The 17130-nt window shown below is 41.8% G+C and overlaps 1 protein-coding gene across 8 annotated transcripts in view; it reads left to right on the forward strand.

The window, feature by feature from the left end:
• Positions 1–14061, forward strand: part of SYNJ1 (synaptojanin 1) — a 121683-nt gene extending 107622 nt beyond the window's left edge. For 6 of the 8 annotated variants that reach the window (XM_039524327.1, XM_039524250.1, XM_039524272.1 and 3 more), the window contains one exon: positions 10918–14061. In XM_039524327.1, the coding sequence (XP_039380261.1) occupies positions 10918–11772 (855 nt within the window). In that variant the 3' untranslated portion in view covers positions 11773–14061. Of the gene's footprint in view, positions 1–8492; positions 8569–10917 lie in introns of those variants that run through there. The other 2 variants (XM_039524299.1, XM_039524309.1) reach the window with 2 other exon arrangements.
• The last annotated feature ends 3069 nt before the right edge of the window (positions 14062–17130 follow it).

Below are 17130 nucleotides of genomic sequence, written 5' to 3' on the forward strand. Positions count from 1 at the left end.
TTAAATCTTGCACAGAAATACTTGGAGCTTCGTACTGGAGCCAATTCATTTCAAGGGTGGAATGCTGAGTCCTAATTTTAACTAAAGTACATTTATTCTGTTTATTTCCTGGTGTTCATTAAAATATACAATACTCTAAAATAATTTGACATTTTAATTCAGTAACACTGAATGCTCTGTTCTGTGTACTAGCTAAAGTATTTATTTAAAAACAAGCCCTTTGTTTAAAAAAAGCAATAGTTCTTTGGGGAGTGTCCCTGTGGGTGCTCCACTTTAGGTGGTTTGGCACCCTGTGCTTCTTGTCGGAGACATTTAGTAGCAGTGTGCTGGTTGGCTGTGCACGCGCAGCCACCGTCTTGCACCACTCCAAAGGCTACCCCAGGCACACAGGCAACCGCCACCTAGTTCCTTCTCTACCACCTTTGATTTCGGTTGGAATGACAGCAGCGCCCTTATCTACTTTCATATGCCTTTATTCTCTGCCCTTTTCTCAGTTTAATTTCCCTTATTGCTAATCTCCCTTCATTTTTCTTTCATTTCCCATTTTAAAAAAAAACTGTCCTTTTTTTCTCCTCACCATCAGGCGGATAGTCCCTGAAGAGGCATTAGACTGGGACTATTCCTATTCTTTATTCAGCGAGGCTTGGACATGCCTGGCTTGCCAGGTTTCAAGCACTGTCTGACCTGCAGACGCTCAGTACCAGTGACAGACAGCCACTCACAGTGTGGCCGTTGCCTGGGCGGGGAACACGTTACTCATAAGTGTCCCCACTGCAAGAAACTCAAAGCAAGGACAAGAAAGGCTTTCTCTTTCAAAAATGGCTGCTAAGGACCATGGTCCTAGCAAAGCCACAAACAAGTGGTCTCACTCCTCACGAGACCGGGATTCACCTAAAAAGAAAGCCATCCCCGACCGCACCCAGAGCACCGGGCCGCGAGGCAGCGGGACTGTCCGGTACCAAGAAGCAAAAGACCCTGTGCAGTCTCAGGGTATGGCTACACTGGCGATTTGCAGCGCTGGAAAGCCTCCACCAGCGCTGCAATTAGTAAGTGGCCACACCTGCAGGGCACTTCCAGCGCTGCAACTCCCTGGCTGCAGCGCTGGCCGTATACCTCACTCGGCATGGGGAATAAGGATTCCAGCGCTGGTGCTGCAGCGCTGGTCATCAAGTGTGGCCACACACCAGCGCTGTGATTGGCCTCCAGGAAATAAGGTGTATCCCAGAATGCTTTTATAAATTACTCTCTTTGTTTTGTTATGCAGCCTCTCTTTGTTTTGTTGTGAACGAGCTCCGATCGGAGCTCCGTTCTGTACCTGGCTGTAAACAATCAAATGAGAGGCAGGGAGAGTGAATGAAACAGAACGGAGCCGATCGTTTGAATTGCTTATCTATAAAAACAAACACTGATCACAGCAAACAGGAGCTATCTGTACCTGGCTGTGAACAATCAAATGAGAGGCAGGGGAAACAGTGTTGGATGCCGGCTGTTAGGGTTCGCAAACATTTTGTGATTTTTCCAATCTCTCTCTTCCCCGCTCCCTGTCACAGTACACCACAGGGAGTGAGTGAAACAGGGGGGAGTCCGTGTTGGAGGCAGGCTGTTTGCAATTAGAGTTAAGACTAAGGGCTCATGAACATTTTGTGATTTTTCCAATCCAGGAAGCTAACACGCAGTGTTGGCTCCAAAAATCCACTCTCTCTATCTTCCCCTCTCCCTGTCACAGTACACCACCCTCCACCCCCCTCTTTTGAAAAGCACGTTGGTGCACTTGAATGCTGGGATAGCTGCCCATAATGCAGCACTCCCAACAGCGCTGCAAATGCTCCAAATGTGGCCACACACCAGCGCTGGTAGCTGTGAGTGTGGCCACACACCAGCGCTGCTCCTACACAGCTGGATGACCAGCGCTGCAAACTACCAGCGCTGCAAACCGTAAGTGTAGCCATACCCTCACTCTCACAGCAGCAAAACTAAGCCTTATAGCTCGGTATCGAGGGAACAGAAACCTCAGCCACAGAGCTGCGCTAAGATGCCACCTGCTGCACCAATACAATATGACAGGTCTGCGGCACCAGCAACACTGGTTCCTCCCAGCCTGAGCTTGCCTGCACTGCTGACACCAAGTATCCCGGTACTGAAGCAGTTTGTCAGCCATGCAGACCTCCTCGTTGCTTCCACCCTGGGAACTCCACTCTTTGGCACCGATGGCACCCCAGCCAGGTCAGGGCCAAGTGTTATCAATACACCTGCTGGCTTGGCCCCTCCTCTCTCCAGTGATGAAGAGGAGGACGTGGAGACAGGAGTGAGCACATCTCACCACCCCTCTCCTAAACCCACTCAGCAACAGAGAGTGGGTTGGCAACCCTCACAATGGGTGTCCCCTCCCATGGCCTTCCTGCTGCAGTGGGCATACTGGGACCTCTGAGCATTATACAGAGCCCAGAAAACCCAGCCATCCAATCCATCCAGATTCAGGACACAGCAGTTGCCTCCACCATCTGCTCTGGCTTCCCCAGAACTGCTGGAGGAGGAAGCTGAAGAATCTGCAGACAAGCCCGGAGGGTGACACCTTCTCACCTACTCACATCCTGACTTCATCTCCGGACGACATAGTAATGCCACCTCCCCCCACATTGGGAGATGACTTTAAATCCTTTCATGATTTGTTTAAAAAAAAAAAAAGCGGATTCATTAGACATCCCATTGGCTGAGTTACCAGAGACCCAACACAAGCTGACAAATATATTGTAAGCTTCTCCGTCAGCCAAGATAGCACTGCGCATTAATGCTGCCATCATGGACGGAGCAAAAACCGTAGGGCAGACTCCAGCCACGGCCCCACCTTCTTGTAAGTGATCTGACAAGAAGTACTACGTGCCGGCTAGAGGAGCTGAGTTCTTCTTTACCCACCCTACTCCAAACTCATTGGTAGTAGAGACAGTTAATCAAAGGGGGAAGCAACATCCACCCAAAACCACCCCCTATGATAAAGATTGGAAAGGCCTAGACCTCTTCGGCAAGAAAGCCTATTCATCAGCGACCTTTCAGTTTCGCATAGTAAACTACTCTGCATTACTGGCCAAGTACACACGCAGGTGTCATTTTTTCCCTCAGGTGTCAACTTTTATTGAACACATACCAGCTGACAAAAAAGAACAATATAAAGCTGATAGAGGAGAAGGCTTCCTCATCGCCAGAACTGCCCTGCAGGCTTCTCTGGATTCTGCTGACACGGTGGCTCACTCCATCGCCACATCGGTTGTCATGTGGAGGGCTTCATGGCTCCATCTCTCTGGCTTCCCCAGAGAGGTCCAGGCGACAGTAGAGGACTTACCTTTTAAGAGGCAAAAATTGTTTGCAGAGAACACAGACATTTCCTTACACACCCTGAAGGACTCCCATGCAACATTAAAGATGCTTGGTGTCTATATCCCTGCAAACAAAAAGAAACAAGGCAGATTCTACAACCAATGATTCCATCCTGTCCCCATACACACACTCAGCTTCAACAACATTATGATCAACTCCGCAAGCAGCGCCAGACAACACGCTGTCAGACGCAGGACCAGTCGTCTACATCTCAGCCAGCCACTTCTCAACCAACACTTCAAAACGTTTGCCTAGGACACGAGAGCCCCACATTCTCCAATCCCAGAGTCACCTCTAATTTCCAGCCCATTTGGGGACCCTTTTACCCAGTCTGAAGAACCATCACCACAGACAAATGGGTTCTGGAGATTATGCAGAATGGCTATTCCATCCCCTTTCTTTCCATTCTACCTACCCACCCCCATTTCCCGTCCCTCTTCAGGGACCCATCTCACGAGCACCTGTTACAGCAGGAAATACACCATCTCCTGCAATTAGGTGCTGTGGAACCAGTACTGGTTCAGCACAGGAGTTGGGGGTTCTACTGGCATTACTTTCTTCACTCCAAAGAAAACAGGTGTATGTAGGCCCATTCTGGACCTACGCAAACTGAAAAAGTTTGTGAGAACACAGCGCTTCAAGATTGTAACCCGAGCAACCATAATTCTGGCACTGGAGAAAGGAAATTGGCTCTTAGCCCTCGACCTACAGGATGCTCACTTTCACGTCAATATACACCTGGTGCACAGGAGATTCTTATGATTCACTCTTGGCAACCTACACTATCAATACAAAGTACTTCTCTTTGTCCTCTCTACGGCTCCAAAGGTTTTTTCCAAAGTACTGGCTGTGGCAGCAGCACATCTTCGCAATCAGGGTGTGACCATATTCTCCTATCTAGACAACTGCCTTTTAAAAGCACCAACATACGACGAGGAAGTTCATGCCACTCTAATTCTATTTACAAACCTAGGGTTACAAATCAACCTGCAGAAATCCACCCTGACCCCAACCCAACAACTGGACTTTATAGAGGCACACCTCAACTGTGTCACGGCATCAGCATGGCTATCCCAATAACGGTTTCTTGCCTTAACAAAGCTAATCACAACATTAAGACACAGTCAATAAACGTCTGCCAGAACGTGCCTACAACTTCTAGGACACATGTCGGCTACAACATGCCAGGCTGCATATGAGATGTCTACAAACCTGGCTATGCGCTGTATACATTCGTCACAGACGCTCGATCAACAGACAGCTTACAATTCCCAGCAGAGTGAAAGACTCACTCGTATGGTGGACAAAACAAACAAATGCCCACTCAGGCGTTCCCTTCTAAAGGGAAACCCCATCAGTCACTATCACCACGGATGCCTCTCTGGTAGGATGGGGGGCACGCTTGGCTGACAACACCATCCAGGGCCACTGGTCCCTACAGGAGCTCCAAGCAGTTTGAAATACCTGACATCACTTTCTCCCCCGATCCACAACGAAACTGTCCAGATTCTCATGGACAACTTGGCGACTATGTCATATATATATCGTCAAGGAGGGGCTCTATCTTACCTGCTCTGCACAGAAGCAGTCCACCTCTGGCAATGGTGCATTTTCAACAATGTAGACATCACGGCATCCTAACTACCTGGAAACCAGAATGCCAGAGCAGACAACCTCAGCAGGAACTTCTCGCAGATGCATGAGTGGGAACTGGACCCACAAATTCTGCAAACTATATTCTGATAATGGGGATTCCCCTCAATCGACCTCTTCGCCATGACCCACAATACCAAATGCACACAATACTGCTCCCAAGCGGGACCAGGACACAAATCTCTTGGAGATGTCGTCGTCATCAAATGAGAGGCCCCACTCCTGTATGCCTTCTCCCCGATCCCCCCGTTGAGTCATGTCCTACACAAGATCAGACAAGACAAAGCCAGGGTTATCTTGATTACACCAACATGGCCCAGACAAACATGGTTCTCATACCTGACCCAGATGTCTGTCAGAGCATGAACCCTTCCCCTCCTGCCTCACCTACTGACACAGGATGCAGGATGCCTCCGTCACCCTAACATTCCAACACTTTGTCCCAAAGCATGGCTAATCCAGGGATGACAGAACTCGAAACATCTGCTCCAAGGAGGTCCAAGTCATTCTACTTAGCCTACGTCTCTTCACATGAAAAACATACGCACACAAGTGGCAAAGATTCTCCATTGGTGCCGAGACAAGCAGATCATTCCACAATTGGCCCCGTTACCCACTATCCTTGAGTACATATTGACACTCAAAAAATCAGGCCTCTCAACTAGCTCACTCAAAGTGCACTTATCAGCCATCACCGCCTTTCACGACAAGGTGGACAGACTCATGGTCTTCACCCATCCACTGACTTTAGCATTTTATCAAGGGTATTGAGAACACTTATCCCACATTAAGGGACACGACCCCTATGTGCCTCCCTCTTCCAGCTCAATGAACCCATTTGCTTACCTGTATTCTTCCCCAAGCCACACGCCGACAACAGGGAGGTGTCCTTTCACTTGCTAGACATCCACAGAGCGCTTGTGCTATATGTAGCAAGAACAAAAACATTCAGAAAATCATCCAGGCTATATTCATATCCACAGCAGAACAATCAAGAGGCCAAACCATTTCCAAACAGAGACTTTCTAAATGGGTGTCTAATTGTATCAAGCTGTGTTACCAAAATTACAATTTGCAAGCTTCTTCTGGACTTCGCGCACACTCCACTAGAGCTATGTCCACATTCATAGCCTTTCTCAAACATATATCCATCACTGATATTTGTAAAGCAGCTACCTGGGCATCGCCCCATACTTTAACCAAACATTATGCCGTGGAACAGCAGTCAGCTGCAGACGCTCACTTCAGTCAATTGGTGCTCTCCACCATACATAAATCAACTCTGAAGCCCCTCCTCTCCACTGAGGGGCACTGCTCTTCAGTCACCTAAAGTGGAGCACCCACAGGGACACTCTTCGAAGAAGAAGAGAAGGTTACTCATCTTGTGCAGTAACTGGGGTTCTTCGAGATGGTTGTCCCTGTGGGTACTCCACTACCCACCCTCCTCCCCTCTGCTTCAGAGTTTCGACTTGATCCTCTGGCGGTAGAAGAGGAACTGGGTGGCAGTTGGCTGCACGCCTAGGGTAGTCGCTCGGAGCGGCGTGAGCGCAGCCAACCGGGGCACTGCTACCCAAAGTCCCTGACTAGAAGCGCAGGGCCCCAAGACACCTAAAGTTGAGCACCCAGAGGGACAACCATCTCAAAGAACCTCAGTTTATTGCACAAGGTGAGTAACCTCCTCTTTTTAGACATTTAAAAAAAAAATTAAAAGCACATTTGCAGTATGTTGTGTATGCACAAAAGGCTGAAATTCTTCCCTAAGCTATAACATACTAAAGATCAATGTTAGCAATTAGGGACTTTGCTTCCAGGTAACCAGATATTGAACCAAATTCTCCACTGCCTTAAAGTATCAGTGTACTTGTGCCCACTTACACCAGCAGTGAATTTGGTGTACAGTACTTCTCAGCTGCTGGACTGCTTATTTGGATTGAAAATCAACAAGTAGGCATTGAAACACTTTTTAGAAGACATTTTCTATGGAACAAGAAATTGATGCTTTACGTTTATGCCAACATTCTAGTTATTTTTTCACATCAAAGAATGTGTCAGCCTTAAAAACATTTAAGCATGTGCTTACATTGATCCCTATTCATGGTTAAGACGAGGGCTGAATGGGTCTTTGATGGGTTAAAGATTTTAAATTCTAGTTGAAAGCCTATAAATACCACCTTTCTTCTTCCTTCTCCTGCACTTCTCCCTGCTTCTGAATCACTCCCTGCATTGTGCACCTTTGGCTGCTAATTTTTTTTCTTCTGATGGAAACTTATAACAAAAAAATAGTTTTAAAAATAACCAAAACTTGATTATCACACTTTGGAGGGTTTTTTTTAAACATAGTAGTTATGACAGTTTATCTCCATTTTCACAACATGTATAGACTCTACAAATATACTTAAATGGTTAAACAAATGTATCAGAACATCAGAGCTTCTGCAATTCTATCAGAAGTAGATATGAAATTGTGGTAGAGGCACCTGAGCTTCCACAGGAAGTACTGCAGAATGTATTAAATATTGGTTCTGAAACATCATTTTCAAAAACCTTATTTTTAACCTTTATGGTGTAGTTTAAAACTTGAAATTCTTTGTGAAATATGTGCAGGGAATGTCCTTACCGAATCTTATTCTAAAGTTATCTGTATTAATCACTAGGAAAAATTCAGATGTTTTAAGTTATTGTTCTCATCTTTCATTTTTCTTCTCTTTGTAGAATTTAATTATAGAATGGAAACCATGGCTACCCCATTTATTTAGTATTTATCAACATATAGTCTTCTGAAAGGAGTTTTGGATTGAAAATATTAAGTTGAAGTTCAAGTCTTGAAAGTTTATGGGTCCAGATCCCACTCTCTGATTAAAGATTACTGAATTTTTGTGCATTTGAAAACCTTGAAACTCCTGCTGTCTTTATAAAATAAACTACTGTATGAATTGCATGGGTTCTATAACTATAAGGGTAATCAAAACACTGCAATATAAAAAAAGTACCTTTCAAACTAAGGTAAAACTGATCATTTTAAATGTAAAACAACATTTTCAGAGAGAATGTGAGATTTAAATGCTATAGGCCCTCTCTTGCAAAATGAACTACGTGGACTAAGTGCTTGGAAAAAGTCTTTTAAAATGATCCTGGACTGCTCCATAGCATGTGATTAATGTCAAAGTAATATCTGACTTAAATTAACCAGAAAGTATGTTGTTGAGTCTTCATGTTCAAATTTATAAAATCTTATGCTCCAGTTGCAGTTCTTCTTCAACAAAATTTTAAAATTCAATATACAGAGTATTAAGTCCACTGATACACTCATCTTGTATCTGTTGTGTACATAACATCAGACATATTTTTCTTCACATGTAACTATAGTATTTAAAACATTTTGGATAATAAGGATTATTGAGGTTGGTGAGGTACCTTGGATTTTTCCTCTAATTTTTTCCTTTGATGTCTTTTTTTTCTTTCACAAGCAGGAGCAACCATCAGGGTAACAGGTACCTGACTACTTACCAATCTTGTATGTGATCGCCATCTCTTCTAGCAGAAAAGATGTATGAGTCTTTTTTTGCTTCATACATCTGCAGTCTCATCCACATTAAAAACCACTTGTCCACATACTAAAACAACTGTCATCCCATAAAGTTTGCTTTTTCCTTTCTTAATAGATGAATATTGACAGGAGTCTCTTAGCTGTATTTGCTAGCACTATAGTGAAAATTTGACTTCATCATCTTTTATGAACTAATTAAAGTCTTACACAGCTTGTTTATTTTGTAGAGCAAAATATATCTTTGAAGTAACATGTACCATTACCTCAAATTTAGTCTTGATGAAGCTTTCAGAAAAATGTTTTTTCATGAGAAACAGATTTTACCTTTTCAAAGTCTAAACAGCAGAATAGCTGCTATCCTGGGAAGTAAAATATACACCTCTACCTCGATATAATGCTGTCCTTGGGAGCCAAAAAATCTTACCGCGTTATAGGTGAAACCGTGTTATATTGAACTTGCTTTGATCCACCGGAGTGCGCAGCTTGGCCCCCCGGAGCACTGCTTTACCACGTTATATCCAAATTTGCATTATATCAGGTGGCATTATATCGAGGTAGCGGTGTACTTCTTGCCTCAATATAAAAAATTCAGTCCTTATATGTGAATCCATGAAAGACAAGAATTTGTTTTGAAGACCTCTGACCAACATTACTTAAATATGTCTAGTTAAAATTAAAGAGTAATTGTGTTGTAGTTGATTTTGGACATCATAAAATTAAATTACTTGCCTGATCAACATGAGATTCAAGCAGACTATGTTGAACTGTAGCTGACTACTTACATTCATCTTATAGTTAGCTTTACCTTTTTTCTACATTCCCCATGAAAATTATTAAATGTATATAGTCTAATGCTATTTTTTCCCAAATTACTCCTGTAATTTATGTAGTGTAGTTAAAGATGCATTATTTCTTAATTACAGATTGATATCTGTATTAGGCCAGATCTACACTAGAAACATTTGCAGGCGGAGCAGTGTCAGCTGAGGTGTGATTTGTCTGCAAAATTTGTATGCTGGCAAAAGCTCTAGTCTAAAATTGCTTTTGCTGGTATAGCTCCTTTTGCTTGCCTAAATGGGATAAGCTATCCTGGCAGAAGCTGCTGGTGCAGCTATACTGGTAAAAGTTTTAATAGTAGAGTAGGCCTTAGACTTATAAAGCACATGATCCCATAATTGTGCATTGCTGACTACTGAGTATGTTGCTTTATAAAACAATTCTCAGGAGTCAGAACAGCCTGAAAGTAATTATAGTAAATAAATAACACTCCGATTGTGAGATAAACAAATGTAGATTCTTTGTAAGCTAAATTTTAGTTGATGGTTGCAGTTAGTGTCCTAGTTCAACAAAACTTTCACTAACAAAAGATTGTTCAGGTTGAAAATTCCAAAGTAAGGCTGACACAGCTATGTTAAAAGTTTGAGTTGCTTATGAATTTGAGAATCTCAACAAATATTTTACCTTGAACATAATTCCTTCACTTTAGTTAATTATGGAGCATAAAACTATCCATCATAAGCAATATGATTAATTTAACAAATCTCAGATTTGAGCTTTTTTTAGATAGTGTTAGAGAGAATGTGAAGGTTATACTGTACACACTTGGTCACCCAAGGAAATTATAAAAGCAGGAATGTTTTTTCATAAGTTTTTAAAAGATGAGGAAGTTGCATGGAGAAAAATTTTATTATTCTCATTTGGTCATATTCTAAACAATGATAACTTGCTATTTAAAATAAATTTTCAGTTTTGTTTTTTTTAAAGGCTTGTAATCATCACTTCATGTGCAGAGAAATGAGTTCCTTAATTTAGGCTTTTTAAAAGTAAAATATATACTACTAACACTAATTTTCCATTCATTGTGATACTTAAATATTAATAACATCACCCTTCTTATAAATTGTGAATAAAGAATGACCCCACAGCACTTAAAACCTTTTCTGTGCTGTTATCAGTTGTTTAGAATATACCATATTTGCCCCAGTTCTTCAAATGGTAATGTGTAATTTTTGTAATTTATTAAATGTGGTGTACAGTAGTGCTTTGTCAGATTCAGATAGTTGCATGAAATGTATTCAAGTTGCATCAGCAAATAAGAGTAAAATTTTTATATTTACAAGAACTAAGGAGGTATTTGTCTTTGTGCACTTAGCAAGAATGTTGCCTAGAAAACAAATCATCATTACTATGTGTACATTGTATATATTATAACTAAACTGCATTGAAGCTTCTGTTTAAGCCCCAAAGCTTCTACTCTTGTTATAGGAACAATGAGAAATGGGAGATAGTAAGGATCTTAAAAGCAAACTGAAATGCTACTACTGAACACCTTGTTTTCTTTACAGATTAACGCAAATGGAGTCTATGGCATTAAACTTGAAACAAAGTTAAACAATGACTCTTTTGAAGATCTGTCATTTAATCTGCTTGCTGCATCAAAGGTTCAGACATCTGTTCGAATATCACCTATTCCAACTTTAAACCAAAAGGAGTTGACGTGGTTGCCTTCTGCAACACAAAGCAATGTTAACACTTTGGATACTGTAAATTGCATGCCAGCAATGCCTCCTAATCCAGCCTATAGCAGATCCCAGGAACATGTACGCAGCTCTCCAAATTCATTGGCTACCAGACTGAACAGCACAAATCCTTTCACTGAAAGAACTGTTAATGCTGGAAACCCATTTAGAACTGAAACCCAAGAACCTGACGTAACTTCACAGCTTTTAATAGAAGGACCTGCTGCTTATAACCCTTTCCCCTCTCTAAATCCTCCAAATCCTAGTAAATGCAAGCCTATGTTCTCTATCAGTGCTTTTGAAGACAAGTTTTGTTTGCAAAGTAAATCTTCTATAGTGAAAAATACAAAACCAAAAGGATGGGTAACATTTGAGGAAGAGGAGGATTCCAGTGTAAAACTAAAGACGTCCTCTGAATGTGTTACAGAATTCAAGAGAGTCAGTTCCAGGAAACCTACTAGTTTTCCAGATTTAGTGGGCACTGAACCAAATATATTTCCTGGCTCAGACTTTACCTTTGATAATGACTGGAATTCTACTGATTCCTTCTATATGCTGCCAGCAAGAAGACCACCTGCACCTCCTGTACCATCAAGAATAACCCAGACCATATCCACTGCAGATCCTTTTGCTTTGTTGGCACCTAAAGTGTCACCAACACAAGATTTTACAGAAAGATAGACATTCTAAAATACAAGAGATTTTAAGTTTGTTGCTTGGTGTATCCAAAAGAATAATTGGGCATTGAGGTTATTCTATGTGCAATATTCATTGTCAAATGCACTGAACCTTAACTCTATTCATAGCAACCACTGTTTGTGTACAAATTTTGAATATGTATATATGGTAGTGCACAAAAGAATTGTCCACAATTACTATACATTTAGATGTAGTCATATTGAAAGGATTAGTTAATCCTAATAGAATGTATACCACTTTTGGAAATTAGTTTTTGTTTATGAAGCACTTTCATTTCTGTTCTCCTCAGAGGAATTTCAAAATGCTCAAGAGGCTTCCAGCTGTTAGACCCCTCCAGTCCCTTTTTACTGTTTGGTAACTGATATTTAGAAATATTTACCAAAGACCAGCCAAAGTTTAATCAAAATATTGAATGTGGACAGGTACTATTTAGAAAGTAATTTATAACAGAGGTTATGGAGATTAGTAAGGCTTAATTATATTTAAATTTGAGGCACAAATTAAAATAGTTACTTTCAAAATACAAACAAGACCTCATGTACTAATATAGTAAATATTAAATTTATTGACTTTTGTGTCTAGTAATTTCCACCATTTGTTGATGTAAACTTAGAATAGCTATTTAGTATTCAATTTCTTTCATTTATTCATCACTTTCTTAAAGGCTTTTTTTCCCCAGAAATTGGATACTATTGATATTATGAAAGTCTTTCTCTTCACCCTTAAAAAATAAATCCCATTTTTCATCTTTTGCTTTGATTTTTAAAAATAGGCTCCCTCAATGGAGAGCAATGTATTTCAATTAGTTTATCTCCCACTATCTCATTGTTGTGTCCCAGTCGTTCCAGAAGAGTTTCTCATCCTCTGTAAAGATCTGGGTGAGAAAATAAGCAGTTATGCTGTGACTTCAGGAGTGTGTTTTGAGCACCATTTTGCCCAGTTTCATCTCTCTCTACTAACTGCTATATTTTCAAAACCTTGCCTTCAGCAGAGAAAGCAGGAGAGCAGCAACCCTCTGAGCTGAAGTGTACTTTTCTATCCCTGTGCTAAACCAGCACTCTTCCCTCCCCCAGAGGTTGTAAATACCACATTTGTTGTGCTGCTTTGAAGTCAGTGGAGGCTACATCTTTTCGCATAGGATACTGTAAACATGCAACTGGTCCTGTTTCTATGATTGTCTGAAGTTCACAGTATTTACATAAAATGTGGTATTTTGGTATCTTGAAGGAATTTTAAATAACAGATTTCTTTAGCAACACTTATGTATGCTAAAGAAATGGTAATGTTCCTTACCATTCACAGTATCTTTTATAACATGACTTTTATATAAAAAAGTTGTGTACATTCACCAAAAATAGAATGCATCAAAATTTGATTGAGATGTATTGGGGGTGAGCCACCATATACACCTACACTTACTGGCTTATTAGCAAACAAATTATGTTATTTTTGCAACATTTGTAAGTGAATCATAGTTTACTAGCATTACATTATAGCAGCAAAAGAATGACAATACTACTTCTAAATTCTCCAATACTATCAGAAATATTCCATTCAGAAATAATCCACTCTTCCTTTAACAGTAAAATTAGGAGATGCTGTTGGATAGAAGTTACAGTAGTGAGTTTTATATTGTGCTTTTCTTCTGTTCAGGTCATTAAAAAATTCTTGTAAATTTTAAACATGGTAGCTGTGATAAATTTTGTGCTTCAATATGTGAATTAACTAGATTAAACTGTAGGTATTAACATCTATGTGATTGGTGGTTTTGGTATACAGGCTTACATTAGCAAAACAATTTTATTTTGGAAACTTTGCTTGTGCAAATTGCAGTTTTGTGATGAATATGTTCCTTGATGAATATTTAATTACAGTGCTTACAAACTGCTGTCTAAAATGTACTTAATATGCAGCACTTCAACACTTGTATGGGATTAAGGAGTTTGACAAAATACTGCACAAAAAGATGCTAAAATATATAGTACAAATAGCTAACCACTGTAATGTGTATTACTGGAAATAATTACTACCAAAAGTACTAAAATACTGAGAATTAAAATTAGAAATGCTAAATGTATTTTCATGAATTGTGTTCCCTGTAGTAAATTGCTCTGTTAATGTGTAACAATTTTATTGCTTGTGGCACACAATACTTATGACTGTATACTTTACAAAACTGCAGTATTAAAACTCGGTGGCATACAACATTCCGTATCTATCCTGTGAAATGCAGTGATGTATTATTGAAGTAAATACACCCGTCTTTAAGAAGTTTAGTTTTATTCTCTTTTATTTTAGGTACTTACATGGCCCCTATTATCACGATATGTGAGTGCCTCATGATCTGTAATGCATTTATTCTCACAATATCCCTGTGAGGTAGGAAAGGACTGTTATCTCCATTTCATAATTGGAGAACAGAGGCACGGAGAGTAAGTGACTGAACCAAGATCACAGGCAGAGCAGAGAGTTGGATGTCAGGCCAGGTCTACACTGACTTATAACTACGTTGCTCAGAGGTGTGAACATTCCACACCCCTGAGTGTCATCCTTATCTCAACCGAACCCTCTTGTAGACAGCAGTATGTTGACAAGAGAGCTTCTCTTGTTGACATAATCCACCTTCCTGAGAGATGGTACTTAACTACCCCAGTGGGAGAAGCTCTCCCATTGGCGTAGTAGCATCTTCACTGAAGCACTATTGTGGCGCAGCTGTACTGCGGTAGTGCTGTACATTAAGACCAGTCTTCGAAGTCCCAGGTTAAAACCCTAACCACAGGACTGTCCTTCCTCTCCTAAATTAAAGGATAATGTCGACCACAAATAGAGACCTACACAGCAGACCCACACAGCAATCCCTCCTGCTGCTGCTTTTTAGCTGGGCCAGAAGAAAAGCAGTTTCCATTGCTGCTGTTGCCTCTATTTCTGAATGAGGAGGAACAGCCACTGCCCTCACTAAACGACCTCTTCACCATCAAATCATTCTTCCATTCTCTTAAATTTCCAATTCAGCTTGAATTTATAACTTTAAAATCTACTTTTCTGAATTAGTAGGGTCCTTTTAAAACATATGGTAACTTTCTGAGAATCGTAGTCAAGACTTTTTACCCATGGATAATGAATTTTCACAGTAACGTGGTGAACTGCTTGACATTAGGTATATTAACAGATCTGGAAGTATAAAATAAGTGCCCAAATTTGCAATGATTTTGGATCAGATAGGCACCCTCTCTCAGGTTTTGTAAATTATGTTAGAGGTGCAGCTATTTTAGTGTGGAGTGTATTAGAAGTAGATATTTTCCCACCAGGATCCGCTGTCTATTCACAGGGAATGGGCATTGATCCCTGTCGTAGCTAGACTGAGATTGGCTGCTGTGCAATCACTTTGGATGGCTGCAGTCATGACTGGTGTGTTGAGGGCACTAGATGTGCTATTTCTTTAGAGTTATATTCCTTTCTATGTTTTGAGGCAACTCCCCATCCCTGCCCACCCACTATACGCAGGGTAACTCTCACCTTGTAATACATGCCTGGAAAAAGAGAAACCCCTGAAATTACCCTCTTGACTATTACCAGTACCATATTGTCTGGGCTTCCTTCTGCCATTTTAAAAAGTATTGACATCTTTTATTAAAAATCAAGAAAAAATATCACAAAAGGCTTTATAAGCAGCAAAGAATCCTGTGGCACCTTATAGACTAACAGACGTTTTGGAGCATGAGCTTTCATGGGTGAATACCCACTTCTTCGGATGCATGTAGTGGAAATGTTAGGCTTTATATTCACACTTGTCTTATACTAGTAAAAGTGCTACTGTAGCCAAGACTAGTGTTTCTTCACCACCATGCCATCACATGCTGCACAGAGAAATAAAATGTCAGTGGTCTGGTCTACACCAGTCATTCCACTATTGGTAGCGCTGCAATTAAACTAGCAGCGGCCAAAGAGCTGACAGTTCCCAGGGTAGTAGGTGCAGCCAAAGGCTCTGTAAACTCCACTGCTGCTTCAACCCTTGCTGTGGTCCCTGGGCCTTTAAGCTAAACACCAGCTATCCCAAGACCCATGATAAAATCCTGAGTTGGTAACGCAGCCAAGGTAGCAACAGAAGCAACTTCTAGACAATGTGTCTGTTCTAGCCTGGGCTGCTGGGAAACCCTGTCCTGTTGGAGCAGTTTGTGGCTGGGGTGCTTGGGGCATCATGTCCCTCAAAGTATGCAAAAACATATATATCTACACACACTAAATACCAATTGTGAACACAGTAGCTCCATATAGATTTGCTGTGCTGCTTTTGGGTGGTATTTAGCAGTAGGGCGGTGCCTCCTCCACTGCCCCTGTAACACCTGCCCAGGCTGTGGCTTGAGCAGTGGCCGTGAATGCAGCACCCCAAACCCCACTGACAATCACCATGGATTGGCTACCTCTTAGGCAGATCAGCACAGGTGCCACAGGGCAGTGGTTCTGAACCAGGGGTGTACACACTTGGGGGTACGCCGAGGGTACAGCAACTGATTTAGCTACAATATTTGCCTTGTTTTACAACAGGCTAAATGCAGTGGTTCTCAAACTTTTGTGTTGGTGACCCCTTTCACACAGCAAGCCTGTGAGTGCAACCCCCTTTCTAAATTAAAAACACTTTTTAATGTTTAACACTATTATAAATGCTGGAGGAGAATTTGGGCTTGGGGACTGAGACTGACAGCTCATGACCCCCAGTCTGAGAACCCCTGGGCTACAGGAATAGACTTAATGTGCAGAAAAATTTGAATTGTTGCTTTTGCTTCACTGCCTCCCAGAACGACCAGGCTCACGAGTGAAAAACAAGCTCAAGTATCACACTGAGATGGAAATACATCATTTTTATTCCAATTGATGTATTTTATAATTTATATGGTAAAAATGAAGTAAGTAGTTTTTCAGTAACGGGGCTGTGACACTTTTGTATGTTTGTCTGATGTTGTAAGCAAGTAGTTAAGTGAGGTGAAAGTTGGGGGTAGGCAACACCAATCACTCTGACAGGGGCACAGTACCGTAGTCTAGAAAGGGTGAGACCCACTTCCCAGCGGGGTGGGGCAAGAGCTCGGCTACTGCACGCGAGGCAGGGGCAGGCGCTGCACAGCGCAGTTGCCGCAGGCGGCCTGCTCGCTTTGGGGTACAGCGGAGATCCGGGCCGGGGTGCGCTGGGGCTAGTCCCCCGGAGCGAGGGGCGCTGGGCTAGGGGAGCCCCAGGGCGGGAGGGGCTGCAGGGCACAGCGGGGACCTAGGCTGGGGGAGCAGATCCCCCGCGTGGAGGTCGCTGTGCCAGGCCTGGGGCATCTGGGCCGGAGTATTGCGGGGGCC

Source organism: Mauremys reevesii, linkage group 1 (assembly GCF_016161935.1).
Source record: "Mauremys reevesii isolate NIE-2019 linkage group 1, ASM1616193v1, whole genome shotgun sequence".
Classification (NCBI taxonomy): domain Eukaryota; kingdom Metazoa; phylum Chordata; order Testudines; family Geoemydidae; genus Mauremys; species Mauremys reevesii.